Genomic DNA, 18,455 nt, shown 5'->3' on the forward strand with positions numbered 1-18,455 from the left:
AAAAGAAGCAATAATCCTTATAAAAATCTCATTCTCCTCAAAACATAGAATGAAAAATACTTTAGAGATAGAATAGGACAAGTAATACTAGTTCTACCTATAGAAGAGATAACAATTCAAAAATATAATTATTGGGAAATCTTCTGGCGAATTTATAGTATTCACCCTTTTGGCACTGAAATAAAATGCATAATTTTTCTGTAATAGCCAGTGGCTACTTCAGTTGGTCATTGGAAGCCGAAGGAAGTAGTGCCTACAGTTGTATCTCCATGTTGTTGAGGCAGGAGACAAGTTATGATTCAGTAAAATTATTTTTAAAAATTTTTTCTACCATAATAAGTCTTCCAGTTTTACCCTAATAGAATAGCATCCTATTTTTTCTATAATTATAACATGTAGATTTTTGCATGTGTATTTAAAAGACATTTATGGGCAAAATTTTCAGATTTTTCTCACTTAGATTGGAACAAAGATATATGTATAGTTCTGACTGGACCTGTGCCTTGAAATTTTGCAGATATTTTGAAGCTGTACAGCTGAGCTTTCAGCAGCGTATTCATGTTGACCTTTTTGACTTAGAAAGTGGAGAATATCTTTGCCCCCTCTGCAAGTCTCTGTGCAATACTGTGATCCCCATTATTCCTTTGCAGCCTCAAACGATAAACAGGTATATTTTAATTTATATTTTGGTTAATTTTATAAAAACCTGTCTTTAATCCTTTCATTATGCCTATTTCAGTAGATTGCCAGTTTCTTTTTTGTTATTTAAAGTAATACTTTTTTATTTCATAACTTTCTACCTAAAAACATGATTAGAATTAGCTTCCAATCTACAGACTCTAAAAGAACTAGAATAGTCATTTAAACAAATCTGTATGTTTTGTGTAAATCTTTCAACTGCCATTAAAGCAATAGAACTTTAATTTCTATTTTAGCATTCACAGAAAAGATGCAAAGAAGATTTATTATTTTTAGGTCCTTCTTTGCCACCATTAGAATTGCTGTTTGGAGTTTGGTTTCTCTAAATATCTTTGTAGTGTAAATTTTAATTCTATTTCTCTGCAGATCTAAATGCTATGATTTTAGAGACATGGACAAAAAGTTATAAAAGTAAATAAAAACACCTGAGTCATTATATATCTTTGGATACTTTTTGAGCATGTAGACTAAGTTTATATTCTGACCATCTGTAAATGAAGTTTAACAGCAAAATCATTAGTTTTTAATGATAACTCGGACACTCAATAGTGTAGTTTTTTATTTTCACTGTTCTACATGATGCTAACAGTACTATTTATTGTTACTATTTCAATTTGTTTAAAATTCATTGAATATTTAATAATGACCTAAGTTGCACTAAAGAAAATGATTTTGTCAATAAAATGCTTTTAATGTCTTTCCACAACAAAAGAATTCAAAGGTGATAGGTTTGGCAAGTAGCATCAGTAAGTACTTGCTCTTTCTGTATTAGTCTGTGCCATCAGAAAACCCCGTTTGGAAATTGTCTTCTACTCAACATATTGAGACATAGAATGTCATCTTTTTGGAAAAAAGTGACATCAGAAAGGTTGGGGTTTGGGGTGTTTTTTTTTTTTTGAGTAATTAATATGTTCTAGGCACTCTACTAAACATTTGGCTATTTTGTTAAATAATTTAATGAAGTAGGCAATTTAAAGATAAGGTATTGAGAACTATGAGTAATTTTTACTTATTTAAAGAAAGACTCAGGATTGGAACGCAGACCTGACTCCAGGGCCACATCTAACTGTACACACATGATGACAAAGATAAACTAAATCATAATAAAATATACTGACTTTCCAACTTCTTGTTAGCCTGCACAAGCCTTTTTTACAGTGTTTCCCCAAATAAGGATTATTAAGCATTTAAATTATTCTCTAAAGAAATATTCATTACCTATTTTCTTCATGTCTTTAAGAATAAGATGCTTCAGAGCAACCCTTTCTCAAGTGAAATTGATCCTTACAACTGGTTCTCTTTGAATCCTGTGACATTTTTAATCTGTAGTAACTATTTTGTTACTTAGGATCTGAAATACATAATTATACATAACATTTTTATTAGACACTTGAACTTAACTCTGTATTTAATTATATTTGCCACTTTTATTTTTAGAAAATCAACATCAGTATAATCTAAGATATTAAAGCTATAAGCCTATAAAAACTTTATCAAAACTAATAATAAGCTAGTGTTGTTAAAGAAAATTGGTTAAAATCAGTCACACTACACTTTCGTTTCTGATAACTAAAAAATTTCTTTGGTGAAGTTTGTGCACAGATACGTGAATTTAGGTACAGTTAATTATATATTTTAAGTTCACTCAAGACTCTCCTTTAAATAAGCAAATTTCTATTTTAAATTCCTTTTAATAACACCATTTGTGGTCCCCCTTGGTTGTTAATTGTTTAGATCAAGTCCCTGCTCTTGTGGAATTTACATTACAGAGAGGAGAGACCAACAGTAAATATATAAATACAAAGTGTTGAGTGAGAAATACTGTGAAAAAACTAAAGCAGCAGAGTAAAAGGCTAGAGACAGACCAGTGCATGAGACTTCATAGGCAAAGTTATCAGGGAGCTTCTCTCCAAGATGGTAGCATTTCAGTAGAGATGTGAATGAAGTGAAGGACGAGCAATGCTACTCTCTGGGGGAAGAGAACTTCACACACAGGCAATATCAAGAACAAGGGCCCTGAGGTAGGAACACAATCACCATGTTTGAGGCACAGAAGGAAGGCAGCATGATTGGAATGAAGCAAGCAAAGAGCCAGATCATAAAAAGGCTGATGAATAAGCTAAGATTAGAAGTTGTGTTTTGTGTGATGGGAAACCATTGGAATGTTTTGAATAGGGGGGTAATACAATCTGATTTACATTTTTAAAAGATCCCTCTGTTTCTGCTGTAAGATGAGAACACAGATGATAATGAAACGGCATTGTAGAAGCAGGAAGATCAGTTAGTTTATTGAACTAGGCCAGGTCAGAGATGATGTAACTTGGATTATGTTAATAATGGTGGAGGCAGAAAGAGGTGATCAACTTGGTATATGTTTACAAGGTAAAACTTGCCAGGCTAGCTGGTAAATTAGAATGTGAGGTGAGAGGGAATCAGAGAAATCAGTGGCAACACCTAGTTTTTGAGTTGAGAAACAAGAATGGCGATTTCATTTACTGACGTTAATTACTTCTAGGTGTTGGGAATATGGGTGGAATCTTATATCTTGTACTTTCAAAGTTCCCCACCCTCCCCAAATTACTTGTTTAGACACATGTGTTCAATGACCCAGGCAATTAATCTGGAAGAATTTTTCATACAGTCATTTATCCAGGGAGTTTAGGAAAATCTCCACAATTTAAGATTTTCAGTTTGACTTTGTACCAATGGCTTTTACAATTTTTAAATATCATTTTTCAGTGAGAATGCAGAAGCTCTTGCTCAACTTTTGACCCTGGCACGATGGATACCAACTGTTTCGGCCAGGATATCGGGTTATAATACAAAACATGCTAAAGGTTTGCTTAAAATTATTTTATATTTAATGGTGTGTGATTTAAGTGTCAGAATCTTTACCTTTTTTAAAAAAAAATGTACTTATTGCTCTAAAATATGGTTTGGAAATACATATTTGTTAAATATCAGACAATAGAGTTTTCTGAGGCCCTGGCTAATTTTGGTTTTAATCACTTTACTTGATTTAATAAATTTTTTTATACTGGGAAACAGTATAGACAGTGATTAATTTGGAGTCACACTGCTTGGATTTAAATCTTATATCCATCACTTACTGTTTTGTGATCTTGGACAAGTCACTTAACCTCTCTGTGCTTCATTTTTCTTATTTGTGAAGTGGGAATAATAATAGTACCTATCTCATTGATTAAAGGGTTGAGTTATCCAATGTAAAGTAGAACCATGCATGGTACCTAGTAAATACTATATATGTTAGTCATCACTATTACTAATATTGTTAATATGTTGTCATTAATAGTAATAACAAAGACAACATTTTTAAACTGTTACCTCATTTCTATATTCTTTACAACTGATAGATAAGACTACCTAAAGACTGTGAAAAATAAACAATGGCAGGCAGATTAGGAAGGAAAGTCAAAATTTAGAGATTTTCATTCAAGGTGGTGGCATAGGTAAACACAGTTTGCCTCCTCACACAACCACATCAAAAGTACAACTAAACAACAGAACAACCATTATTCAGAACCACCAGAAATAGAACTGAATGGAAGTCCTACACCTATGGAATTAAAGAAAAAAAACACATAAAGACTGTTTGGAGGGGTAGAGATGAGGAACAGGCTGGTCCCACACCCACATGTGGTGGATAAAAATTTGGAGGGATATCTCAGGAGCAAGGGATCCCTACCCTACACCAAGCTCCCCAACCCAGGGTTCCAGTGCTAGGAAGATAAGTTGCCATAACTTCTGCCTGTAAAAACCAACAGTGATTGAGGCTGTGGAATCCCAGGCAGTACCTTTTAAGGTACTAAAGGGCTTGCACACAAACTTACTCGGACTCACTCCTTGAGTACCAATTTTGGTGTGGGCGCCGGGGGTGCAGCAAATAAAGGCACCAGAAACATGGGGTGGAACTGAAGTGTCTACCATCAGGGCGAGAGCTCGGGGGCAGCCTTCTCCCAGACAGAGGTGCAGGCAGAGGCCCCTTTCCTTTTCTCTGCCCTCCCCAGTGGAGCAGACAGGCAGGCACCAAATCTGAGACTCCATCGACCTGGCTCACACTGTTTGCCCCACCCTGGTGATTCTGAGGCTCTGCCTCATCAAAGCTGTTTCCTGTGGCTTTTCCATAGGAATGACTTGCTTTGCCTGATGCTTCAGATTTTCCTAAACTCTCTCAAACAAGCAGCATCTGGCTTCAGCATGCCCCATGCCTAATGCTAAGAGGTCCCAGGTCCCAGCACTGGCAGCAGCCAACCTTGCTTCACAGCTTGGACTCGCTTAGCCACTTCCAAGCCCAGCACAAGTCAGCCAACTGCAGATTGCTTTGTAGCTTCTGCCAGGTGGCCCCAAACAGATCACTGGCAGTGGCTGACCTTGGTCTGCACCTCCTATGAGGCCCCAGGGCCTGACACCCAGTGAACAGCTACAGACCATGTTGGAGCACCACCACCCAACCACCTTCACAAGCGACACATTCAAGGGGCAGATTCAGTAGGCACCAGTGTCTTGCTGAAGTAAATTCTCTGTGGAGTGGGCCTCTGCACAGCTGATGTTCCACAGTGGTCAGAGGTTAGTGGTCAGTGGTCACACCCAGTCCTTGCAGCTGATTAGCCCGGGTAAATCTCTCCCACTGACCTGCCAACAGTAGTCAAGACTTAATTACAAGCATAGGGTATATACAGCAAATATGAGGGGCTCACCTTAAGTACCCAGCTTGGGTGATAGGGGAGGCTGTGCCACTGGATCCTACAAGACCATTACTACATTAAACCACTCTTCCAAGCCAGAGAGTCATAGCAGCTCTAGCCAATACATGGAAACAAACACAGGGTGGCTACCAAAATGAGACAAAGAAACATGGCCCAAATGAAAGAACAGAACCAAACTCCAGAAAAAGAACTAATCAAAACTAAGACAAGCAATCTACTAGATGCAGAGTTCAAAACACTGGTCATAAGGATGCTCTGTGAACTTAGTGAGAACTTCAACAGCATAAAAAAGGGCTTGGAAACTATAAAACTAACCAGTCAGAAATGAAGAATACACTAACTGAAATGAAGAGCAGTTTACAGGGAATCAACAAGAATGGAGGAAGCCAAGAATCAAATCAGCAATTTAGAATATAAGGAAGGAAAAAAAACACCCAAAAAGAACAACAACAACAAAAAAGAATCCAAAAAATGAGAGTAGTGTAAAGAGCTTCTGGGACAACTTAAAGCATATTAACATTCACACGATAGGGGTGCTGACAGGAGGAGAGAGACCAAAAAATTAAAAACCTATTTGAAAAAATAATAACAGAAAACCTCACTAATTTGGTGAAGGAAACGGACATCCAAGTCCAGGAAGTGCAGAGTCCCAAACAAGATGAACCCAAAGTGACCCACACCAAGACACATCATAATTAAAATGCCAAAGGTTAAAGACAAAGAGAGAATCTTAAAAGCAGCAAGAAAAAAGCAATTAGTTACCTACAGAGGAGCTCCCATAAGACTGTCAGCTGATTTCTCAGAAGAAACTTTGCAAGCTAGAAGGGATTGGCAAGATATATTCAAAGTGATGAAAAGCAAGGACCTACAACCATGATTACTCCACCCAGCAAAGCTATCATTTAGAATCAAAGGACAGAAAAAGAGCTTCACAGACAGAAAAACACTAAAAGAGGTTGTCATCACCAAACCAGTATTATATGAAATGTTAAAGGGTCTTCTCTAAGAAGAATAAGATAAAACATATGAACAATAAAATGGGAATAAATACTTATCTATCAATAATTGAATCTAAAAAACAAAACAAGCAGAACAGTAACAGAATATTGGATACAGAGAACATTTTGATGGTAAGGAGCCCAAGGGGATGGATAAAAAAGATGAAGAGATTAAGAAGTATAAGTTGGTTGTTACAGAATAACATGGGGATGTAAAGTACAGCATAGGGAATATAGCAGCCAAAGAATATATTAATATATGCATGACCCACGGACAATGGTATGGGGATGGCCTGAGGAGAAGGGTCTGGTTGGATTGGGCAAAGGGGGAGAAATTGGGACAGCTGCAATAGCATATAACATAAGATAAGTTAAATTAAACAGTAGAAAATAAAGGCTAAAAGAAAAAAATCACAATTTAAAGAGTGATTAATAAAGGTGGCAAGTTTCCTGTTTTTCTCTTTTTTTCCTCCTTTACTTCCCAGCTTTGATCCCAGGGTAGCCTTTAATCACAGAACTGTGTAACAGACAGGAATAGCAGAATCTCCAAAAGATGTGCTCTCTTTCTGGCCAGAGGACCAAGAAAAGGAAAAGAAGCCCCTTAGAGCTGGAGAGTGTAAAGGGAATTTGGGTTGTGGTTTCTCCCCCGCTCTTCTGACCTTCGCCAAAGCTAGCCACAGTCATAGAGCTGCACTGCCATGGTAGCCATGAAGATGTCTAAAATCACAAAAGAAAACTAATCTTTCCAGCAAGAGGAACTTGAAAAGGGATACCTGTATTCCAAAGAAGACAAGATGAAACCTCATTGATTTTTTTTTCTCTTTTCCTCATAATTTCACTCCAGATGATAGCTGACAACAGCACAGGGGACTAAAGCTAAGAGAAACTTGTCATTTTAACCAGAATAACTAGGAGTGAAGGCATTCTTGGAGCTAGAAAGTAACGAGGGAATTACAAAAAGGGAAGAATTCTAGAAGAATAATCTCTTTTTGAGACCAACACAAGTTCAGGCTTCACATTGGGCAGAACAGGTCCCAAGACACATAGCATCAGCTTTGAGAGCAAAGCTACATTAAATCACCTTTCAAGTCCCAGCCTAACACCTGAGTAGGTTGAATCCTGGCAGCCGCTAACCACAAAGGCACTTAAAACTAACATTGGAACCACTCACAGTGGCACAGAACTTGTGCAATCTCACTGGGTTAATTGCCTAACAAAACAAAGCACATTTTTCCAGAGACTTTTAACGGGCATCAGAAGCTCACATATAATAGTCAAAGTATTCAAGATACAATCCAAAATTATTTGGAAAATCTTAAAAGCAGCAAGAAAAGTAATTAGTTACCTACAGGGGATCTCCCATAAGACTGTCAGCAGGAGAGTCTGACCAGCTCACAAGGAAAAACAAATGCCAATCCTGAAATGTTTTAATGTTGAATTTTTCAGGCAAATAGTTTAAACAACTATATAATTATGAGACAATCTAGCCCTAGCCAGGTGGCTCAGTTGCTTGGAGCATCATTCCATATACCATTAAAAGGTTGTGGGTTCAATCCCCAATCAGGGCACATACATGGGGTGCAGGTTCGATCCCTAGTCAGGTATGTACTGGAGGGAACTGATCAATGTTTCTCTCTTACATTATTGTCTCCCTCTCTCTCTCTCTCAAATCAATAAACATATCCTCAGGTGAGGGGTTTTTTTTTTTTTAAGAGTAAGGTAAAGGTGAATACTCTTGAAATGAATGGAAATGTAAGGAGTTCTCAGCAGGAAAAAAATAGAACTATAACAAATTAAATAGAGATAATAGAGTTGAAAAATACTATATGAAATAATAATTAACTAGATGGGCTCAATAGTAAAATGGAGATTGGGAGGCGAGAGTCAGTAAGTTTGAAATTAGATCAGTGGAAATTATCTGTAGAATAGACAAAAAAGGCAATGGAGTAAAAAGAAACAGCTTTAGGAACAGATGGAATCATTTTTTCCTTTAATCCAACATTTGTGTCATGTAATGCAATATTTTCCTTTAATCCAACATTTAAGTGTCATTTGTGTCATTTAATCCAACATTTAAGTGTCAAAAAGAAAAAGAATATAAAGAAAAAAAATTTGAAGAAATAATGGCTGGAAACTTACCAAATTTGGTGAAAGACATTAAATTTACAGACTTAAAAAGTTCAATAAACCTCAGGTAAACTTAAAGATAACCACATGCAAATAGGTTAAATGCAAACTGCTATAAACCAAAGATGAAAACAAAAATCTTGAAGGCAACCAGAAAAAAAAAATTCATATAGGTGAGAAATATTTCTAATTTGATGAGGAAATGGAGCCACAAAGAGTTTTAATATTTACCCATGGTCTTAGTAACAGTTAATGTCAGAGCTAGGATTCAAAGCCAGGCAGTTTGGCTACAAATCCTTTGCTGTTACTCCCTAATGTATACTGCCTTACTAATAGAATACTGTGTGTCCATTAACAATGATAATATAGGTGGAGAGTTAGATGTGGAAAGACATTTCTGATCTATTCATGAAAAAACAAGATACAGAATAGTACTATATATGTCTTTGAAAAAAATCTAATGTGTAAAAACGGTTAAGGGAGAACAGAAGTGTATCACATAATGTTATCGGTATGGAGAAATGTTGAATGATTTTTTATCGCCTATTAGCATTTTCTGTACTTTTGAAAATAATCATATATAATTTTTATAAGCTGCAAAGGTGTGTATCAGACTACACTCTCATGATTTTTCTTTTTCCTTTTAATTTATAAGGAGAAAACCCAGCAATTCCAGTCTTATTTGATCAAGGAATGGGTGATTCCACTTTTGAGTTCCATTCTATTTTGAGTTATGGAGTTGAGTCTTCGTAAGTATTTAAACAATTAAGAGAAGTTTTTAAATGGTTGTGAAAATTACAGTGGAAAACAGTCCTTCCTTGCTTCCATACGCTTCTTTCCTGCTTTATTTGTAAAATTGTTTCTTTATCCCATTTTTATCTTTTTTCTTTTTCCCTGGAGTTCTATTTGTATTAATAAAATTAAGTGGTTTGAGATATTAGAGTAATATATATTAGGGTAGACTATGCCTATAATTAACCATTCTTGAGCAACAAAAATACCATTTCTATTTAGTCCAACCTACAGAAAAGCAGAATTTAAGAGATTTTAGGTAAGGTCACATCTAACTTGCTCTGTGACTCCTAAAAATCCTTAGGTCACCTTTCCCACTCCGCAATTCAGTATTCTTGTTTGTAAAAATGAGACAGTTCAGAGAGGAAAATAAAATAAAATTAAATTGAGGCAGTTCCTTCCTAACTTACTTACCTCATAAGATTATTAGAAAGATATTTATGTGAAGACACTTTGAAAAATATATCTAAATCAGGTGTTATTTAATGAATATTATCTGAAGTAAATTTTTCTAGTGCGATCTTTGTTTACGTTATGTATCCCACTACTACTGAAAATACATGTTACTTGTTGCAAATGGAAGTTCAGGAAACCAAAAATTAATCCCTCCAAAGACATGCTATTACCACCGCCTGCCCCTGCCCCTGCCCTTCCACACATATACCTTATCAACACAAAATGCTTCTGGGTCTCTTTTCTAGACACTAAAATTTGTTAGTCAGATCTGCTTCCTCTGAGTTTCATTCCTTCTCTGTCTAGTCTGTCCCTTTATTTGGGCTGGAACCCTTTTTCTGCTGTCGTCATTTACTGCATCTTTCATAGGAAGTAAAGTTATGTGAGCCATTACCATTTTGTAAGAGAGATTTTTCTACTTATGGGAAACACAGTTATGCTTTTCCCATTTTTTCTTTTCTTTTTTTTTATCCTCACCAAGGACATGCTCATTAATTTTAGAGAGGGGAGAAGGGAGGGAAAGAGAAGGAGAGAAAGATCTCTGTAAAAGAAAGACATCCAGGGGCTGCCTCCCATGTGCATTCTGACTGGGGACTGAAGCTGCAACCCAGGCATGCGCCCTGACTGGGAATCAACTCCGTGACCTTTCGGTTTATGGGATGATGCTCCAGCCAACTAAGCCACACCTGCCAGGCCTCCCATTTTTTCTTTATGAATAAATTTTGTGCAGAGGCCCTTATCTCCACCTTGACAAAGAACAGTTTACTTTGTCAAAAGGAGTTAAATTGTTTGTTGCTTCAATACCTAATTTGACTTCTCAGTAGGTAGTTCCTTTTACTAAATCACTGTATGTTTTTCCTGTTTTGTTTTTAGGATAAAATATTCTAATAGCATCAAGGAAATGGTCATTCTCTTTGCCACAACTGTTTATAGAATTGGACTGAAAGTGCCTCCTGATGAAATGGATCCTCGAATCCCCATGATGACGTGGAGCACATGTGCTTTCACTGTCCAGGCAATTGGTATAGCCTATAAGAGCACTGGTTTGAAGGTTTTATAGAAACAATTAACATTGACTGACTAAAAATTATTCCTTTTTTTCCCTGATGTCATCAAATAGCTATTTGTTTGAATACACTATTAGTATTTCCGTAGATTAGTGTGGCCTGATGCCATTTAGTCTGAAATTTTTGTACTGGTCTCTTTTTAACTACAATAATGGCTATATACAACATAAGCAAAACATATTTGAAATGGATGTCATGAAGCAAGCTAGATTCAAAATAGGGCAGATTTACAATACTAGAAAGTCAAGAAGAAAAGACTTAGAGGAAGAAGAATCATTGCAGAAAGGTTCAGTAATTATTATTTCTTTTACATGTTAAGAGAAAATGAAAGGGATACCAAAGTCACCTAAACATGGAAAGGAAGCCTGACTAAGTGGTCGAGAGGGACAGGTTAGCAGGCAGGTGCTAACCAAGTCTGAAAGGAAACCTACTTTAAAATTACCTGCCATATTAAAAGCTTTCTGTAGAAAAATGTAGCAATCAAAGCAGCATGTCGTACAGCTAAAACTTATATTGGTTTGGCCAAAAAGTCTGTTATACTTTTTCTATACAATGGCTGTAGTAGTGCTTAGTTGTCTTTAACTTCATTCAAAACAATTTTTAGATTGTATTGTGACAGCTGTCATATCAGCATTCATTTTTTAAAAATTTATCAAAATTGGTAAATTTTTGTGCAGCCGTTTTAATACTGAAGGTGAATGAAAACATGCATCATTTTTGTTTGACCCCTTCAAGCATTTTAATATGTCTTTTATATGTACATAGAGAATTTTTTTATAAAGATCACATGCTGATACATAGGGCAACATTTTTTTAACAGATCATTTCATTATGAATGAGAGTCTGTCATAACATTATAAAAGGTACATTTAATACAAAATAAAGTCTTAGAAACTTATTCTTTATATACATAATTTTATGTATTTTTCTTTTAAGTATATTTTATTGACTATGCTAATACAGTTGTCCCAATGTTTTCCCCTTTGCCCCCCTCCACGTGGTACCCCCATTCCCTCTAGCAGTTCCCCCCCTCCGTTCATGTCCATGGGTCATGCATGTAAGTTATTTGGCTATTCTGTTATCTATACTGTTCATAACATCCCCCTGTCTATTTTGTACCTACCAATTTGTGCTTCTTAATCCTCGCACATTTTCCCCCTTCCCCCTCCCAAATGGTAACCCTCCAAATGATCTCCATATCTATGATTCTATTTCACTTGTTTGCTAAGTTTGTTATTTGGATTCCATTATTGATAGTTGTGAATTTATTGCCATTTTAATGTTCATCATTTTGATCTTTTTCTTATATAATTCCCTTTAGCACTTCATATAATAATGGCTTGGTGATGATGAACTCCTATAACTTGACCTTATCTGGGAAGCACTTTATCTGCCCTTCCATTCTAAATGATAGCTTTGCTGGATAGAATAATCTAGGTTGTAGGTCCTTGTTTTTCATCACCTTGAATACTTCTTGCCAGTCCCATCTTGCTGGCACGGTTTCTTTTGAGAAATCAGCTGACAGTCTTATGGGAGCTCTTTGTAGGTAACTCTGCTTTTCTCTTGCTGCTTTTAAGATACTCTCTTTATCTTTAACCTTTGGCTTTTTTTTTTTTTTTTTTTTTTAATGATGTGTCTTTAATGATGATGTGGTCCTCTTTGGGCCATCTTGTTTGGGTCTCTCTGTGCTTCTTGGACTTGGATATCTATTTCCTTCACCAAATTAAGGAAGTTTTCTTTCATTATTATTTTAAATAAGTTTTCAGTTTCTTGCTCTTCTTCTTCCTGGCACCCCTATGATTCAGATGTTCATACATTTTAAAGGTGTCCCAGAGGTTCCTAAGCCTCTCCTCGTTTTTTTGAATTCTTTTTCCTTCCTGCTGTTCTGGGTGAATGCTTTTTCCTTCCTTGTGTTCAGAATTGTTGATTTGATTCTCAGCTTCATTCCCTCCACTGTTGGTCCCTACAGATTTTTCTTTATTTCACTTAAAGCAGCTTTCATTTCTCCCTTGGTCTTCTTTATGCCATTGAAGTACCCAATGAGTTCCTGTAGCATCCTGATAACTAGTGTTTTGAACTGTGCATCTGATAGGTTATGTATTTCCATTTAATTTAGTTCATTTTCTGGAGTTTTGTTCTGTTCTTTCATTTGGGCCATATTTCTTTGTCAGCCTCCCTGTGTTTGTTTCTGTGTATTATGTAGAGCTACTTTGACTCTGTCTTTGTAGTGTGGCGTATTGTAGAAAAACACACCTGTTCAGTTGTATGGAGCAGAACCTTAGGTAATCAGCAGGACAGGGCAATCCCTGTCACCACTCTGTTGCTCTGTGTGGGGGGATGCTCACGGAGGGGACAATACTGCTGCCTGGGCACTGGAATTTTGCCCAGGAGGAAGCTGTCTCCTGGCACTCACACTTCACTTTCTCCCCATATGCCACTGGTGCCCTTCCAGCTGTTGCTCTGGTGCTGAATCCCAGAGAAGATGGGTCTGCATGAATCCTAAGTCCACTGTGGGCCTTTAAGAGGAGTCTCTTGAGAATGCAGAAGTTTCTCCTGCTGCCTCAACCTCCACTGGTTTTCACAGCCAGAAGTTATGGGGACTTAATTTCCTGGTGCTGGAACCCTGGGCTGGGTGCTCTGGACTGTGGCTGGGATCCCTTGCCCCCGAGGTATCCCTCCCATTTTTTACCCACCACACTTGGATGTGGGACTGCCCATTCCCATCTATGTGCCTCTCCACGTCTCCACCCCTCCTACTTGTCTGGATGAATGTAGCTTCTTTAAATCCTTGGCTGTCAGACTTCCATATAGCTCAATTTTCTGACATTTCTGGGTGATTTTTTTTTTGTAGTCTAGTTGTATTTTTTCTATAATTGTGTGCAGAGATGAGGTGTATTTACATATACCTCCATCTTGACCGGAATTCTATAATTTTATATTTTTGTATAAATTAGGTCAGTCAATGTTGTTGTTCCCTGGGCAAAGCAGCTGTTTCTGGTGGTGGCTGGCTGGTCCAAAGATCCACCTAAACATACAACGTTTTTGACATATTATGATTTATTATTTCAAGAAAGGTAAAAAGACAATTGAAACACAAAAAAAGATTTGTGCAGTGTATGGATAAGGTGTTAGACTGATCAAACATGTCAAAAGTGGTTTGCGAAGTTTCTTGATACTATTGACATTTTGGCCAAATAATTCTTTGTCGTGGGGCTGTCTTATGCAGTGGGAGATGTTTACAAGCACCCCTGCCCTCTACCCACTAGAAGCTGATAGCAGTAGATAGCTGACATACTCCTAATACCAAAATCAATAAAGTTGTTGGTGAAAATGAAAAATGTGTCTTCTATTTTATGGAAAAAACTAAATGGACTTTTTGGCCAACCCAGTACAATGTTATGCATCTATTATACCTCAGTAAAGCTGAGGGGAGGGGAAGAAAAGTATAGCAGTGAAGAATGACTTAGATTTTTTAAATTAGCATTTATTGCTCATTACAGTTATAAGATATACAATACCTATATGAAAAAGAATAATAACTGTTATTCTTTCATATCATTTTCATCCAAGCCAGTTTCAGTCTTTATTTCCAATATATATTTTTGGTAGTTGTTTTTAATGGTGTCTACCACATTTTCTTCGTTTAAATATATTTTTGTAACAAGACATTTTCATGATTTGAATTAAGTAGCATGAAATAACTTCAACATCAGTCTCTATGAACAGATTTTAGGAGTTACTTCCAAACCTGGCAAACTTAGATCATGAGCAAAAGATAATAAGCAGGTTTATACTTACAAAGATTAAATAAAATGAGAAATAGTAATGATGGGTTTAAATAAAATAAAATCTGACTTTCTCTTGAAGACTCTCCATGCACAGATATACTCATTAGGAATCAAGAATTTATATTTAGACACTAAACTTATAAAAGCTCACAGTTTTATCATAAAAGAGATGAGAAATTCACTGGAGTATAGGACTAAAACTTCATATGGTTCTGTAGCCTAGTAATTGGACTCTATTTGATTGATATAGTGTTACATTGTTTTCAATATAGTGCTTTTCCATCTAGTGGACATAATGCTTTATTTTCTTCCTAGTGCATAAGCTTCTAACTAACTTACCTCATTCCCTATGAGTACAGAGAGACATATACAAAATTTGTTGTCATAGTTGGGAATATTCAAAGATGGAAAAAAAGGAAATAAGCCTTCCCCACTCAGTGGTGTATCGGATGCTGAGAATCCATGAAAAAATAGAAATAAAGAAAATAAAAAGTAATTTAGAAATAATACACTAGAAAACAAAGCAGAATACAGGGTCTGGCACAAATAATGCCCCTTTTTAATTACAAAATCTCTCCCTACAAAATCATAAGCATGTAATTCTGTAACATAACGATATTGCACTCAAGTACACGATACACATTTTATATGAAATGTTCAAATTAAAACTATAAATTATTACACCCGTATATTATCCTACCAATCACACTAAAGCAGGTGTTACTTCTGCCAGACTCTGTATATTTCTGAATTCATTTTTAGGTATTTTTATTTTCATCTTCTTTCCTATTTATCTTATAATTCTTTTTAATAATACCTATAAGAGCAAAAAAGTTATTTGCATCTACCTTATGCATTATTTTTCAGCGCAATTGATTGTGACTTATATGTCAACTATAATAAAAAAAATACCTTGCGACTCTATATAAAAATGACTTATTTAAAAATTTTTGCATAGAAGAGAGGTTAAAAGGAAAAAAAAGAAACCAGGAAGCTTTGTTTTTCCCCAGGTATTCTTTATAGATTGTTGCAGGGAAATTATTGTATATAGTAATTTGTAAGTGATCTGTCTTTGGCTTTTATTAATATTCTCACTCAAAAATTTAGAAATTTTGGCATAGACTTGAACATGAAACTTGGATGTGGAAAAGTACAAATCATCCGATCAAAAGTGTAATTAGTAAAAGAACATCTGATAGAAGGAAACCAAGTATTAAGGATTTATTATTTTTGTTTTTTGTACCGTTTAAGAAAACCTCTTGGGAGATGAAGGAAAACCTCTGTTTGGAGCACTTCAAAATAGACAGGTATGTGTGTTCTTACAGGGTACATGTAACTCATAGTATGCTTTTTTAGGGAGTCCACAGTTGATTTATCCTTTAAAAAATTCTTTATTCTCTACTTTTTCTGTAGAATTAGCAGAATTCTATGTTTTGTTTTTTATATAGAGCTACTTCAGTCTCAGAGACTGAATGGCCATTGTACACTTTAGAGCTTACTCAATCTTGGTGGTTCAGTGTCATTCAGAGATTTCAGATGATACTGGTTAGTTTTTCTCCCCTTCTCTGTTTATTGCCAAACTAGAAACCTACATTTTTCCTTCTCACTAACTTTGCATCATCATGTAGCATTAATTATTAATGCTGGCTTAGCTCTAGATAAACCATCATACTGAATTCAGGAATAAAACTAAAATTGTGGTTCCTTGATGGGCATATCCTGACACTACAAGAGTATACTCAGGCCTAAGCCTCATAGCATTTGGGCACTGAAGACGGTACTCAAGAAATGTGCTCAGTAGCCCTGTAAACACAGAATGGGTAACTGAGGACTTCCTAGACCACCCCCTTCCTAGCCAGTTACCCTCTTATTTTTCTGACCGCTGTCACAGAGGACTTATAATCCGCAATGGGCTTCCAATCAGTTTTTCTGTTCAGGAAATAGGAGCACTGTTCCCTGAATTCAGTGGTTTTTTACCATAATTTTAGAATTTCTATAAATATATTTATTTCTACAGGCCTCAGTAGAATAAATTAGACCAGGCATTTAAGAAATTGACACTGGGGAAAATGAATATTTAACAAGAATTGAAGTGATTATAGCTTTAGTACCTCTTTGTCATGGAAAATCTGTTAAAAATTTGGCAAGATTATAAAACCTTTTACAAGTATTAAAAATATTGAAATTTGCCCTGGCTGGTGTTGCTCAGTGGACTGAGTGCCAAACTGCAAAACAAAGGGTTGCCAGTTCAATTCCCAGTTGGGGCACATGCCTGGGTTGTGGGCCAGGTCCCCAGTGGGGGGGTGCATGAGAGGCAGTCACACATTGATGTTTCTGTCCCTCTCTTTTTCCCTCCCTTTTCCTCTCTAAAAAAATAAATAAAATATTTTAAAAAATACATTGAAATTTATTTGCAAGAATGTATAGTATATAATAAGTCCGCAACTAATTCTTACAGACTGGGATTTATTTTTACAGTGAATGACTTAGGTCTATTATCTTCCCTTCTCTTTTTATATTCCCCTCTTTCACAATCTAGCATAATGGTCTGAAAGCATTAATGCAGTTTGCCATTGCACAGAGGAGTACCTGTCCTCAGCTCCTGATACAGAAACACCTGATTCGTCTCCTGTCAGGTAGAGCCTTCTCTGAATTATTGTTGTTGTTGTTGTTTTATTACATACATATCTTTTCCATCGCAATTATGGCAGTGTATTTTGTTAGGAAACCACATGCTACACTCATTTTGAACACTCACTGAAACAAAAAATAAAATAAAACATACAGTTGTCCTTGTAATACCTGATATTTCTAAGTATCAGGTATTTTCCGAATGTTTTCAGCGTATGTCCCTTATAACCCACCTATGGATTTTCTTGAACCAGCATCCACAACCACTAACATCCTTCTATCCCAGTCTAGTTAGAAACGGGAGCGATGATATGGAAGATCGTTTTAAAATGTGTTTAATTTTGCTGGTGAATCAAGGTCAAAGTTGTGTAAAATAATAAAAATGCAATCTCTGAGTGCAGGTTTATGCACATGGGCTCTTCACTTTGCGAGACAGGCTATGTAACCATTGATTTTCTTAGGTTCTAACAACTAGAAATTAACTAAGTTCATAGGATGCTCTCAATATAAAAAGAAAAAGAAAAACAAGAATTCGCAATAATACAGGAGTAGAATGGTTTGGCTTTCGTTTTGGTTATCTGCATTTCCATTTGGGCATTTGTATTACAGGAGCTCCTCTGCACCTAAAGAGGTCAAGCTTAAAAATGACTGTTTATAAGTCTGCTTGTTATAAAACTTCAAAATATCACAGGTAGGGTGGTTTCAGCTTGCCCTTTCCAAATGTGTTTTTACAAAAGAAGAGTTACCCAGCTTGTTTACGCTTTAAAGCTGGGCATAGTTTTCTGCAAGCTGATCAAGCAGGCTTTTCTTTTTGCTTTTTTCCCCCAAAATTGACCAACTACTTTCCATTTAAAGCCTGGAGACAGGTCACTTTCCTCCTTGTTAATTAATATCCTACCCTCAAGCTTCTTAAGCAGCAGCTCTTCCTGCTCAGCTTTCTGCTCCCTCCGATAACATGGGGAGTCCATGGCTCCATTCCAAAGCTGCCACCTAAGTTTTGTTAGAATTTCCAATATGCTTAGCTTTTATAGTTTCAAGTTAACTTCCAGCACATCCTAAATTAACCTTACACTAATAAGAATCTAATATTGATGCTGTTCTCCTAGCCACACACTTAAAATTTTTTCTTTTTCTTTTTTTTAATTTATTTTTTTTCTTGTCGGTCAGTTGGAT

At 36.1% G+C, this 18,455-nt stretch overlaps 1 protein-coding gene across 1 annotated transcript in view; it reads left to right on the forward strand.

Moving 5' to 3' along the window:
- Positions 1-18,455, forward strand: part of UBR1 (ubiquitin protein ligase E3 component n-recognin 1) — a 120,984-nt gene that overhangs the window by 78,724 nt on the left and 23,805 nt on the right. Inside the window, exons 32-37 of the mRNA XM_054565522.1 lie at positions 518-667; positions 3,439-3,536; positions 9,207-9,300; positions 10,670-10,818; positions 15,903-15,958; positions 17,191-17,287. Of these exons, the coding sequence (XP_054421497.1) occupies positions 518-667; positions 3,439-3,536; positions 9,207-9,300; positions 10,670-10,818; positions 15,903-15,958; positions 17,191-17,287 (644 nt within the window). The remainder of the gene's footprint in view (positions 1-517; positions 668-3,438; positions 3,537-9,206; positions 9,301-10,669; positions 10,819-15,902; positions 15,959-17,190; positions 17,288-18,455) is intronic.

Source organism: Pteronotus mesoamericanus, unplaced genomic scaffold (assembly GCF_021234165.1).
Source record: "Pteronotus mesoamericanus isolate MK-2021 breed Mesoamerican mustached bat unplaced genomic scaffold, CSHL_Meso_final contig_164, whole genome shotgun sequence".
NCBI lineage: Eukaryota > Metazoa > Chordata > Mammalia > Chiroptera > Mormoopidae > Pteronotus > Pteronotus mesoamericanus.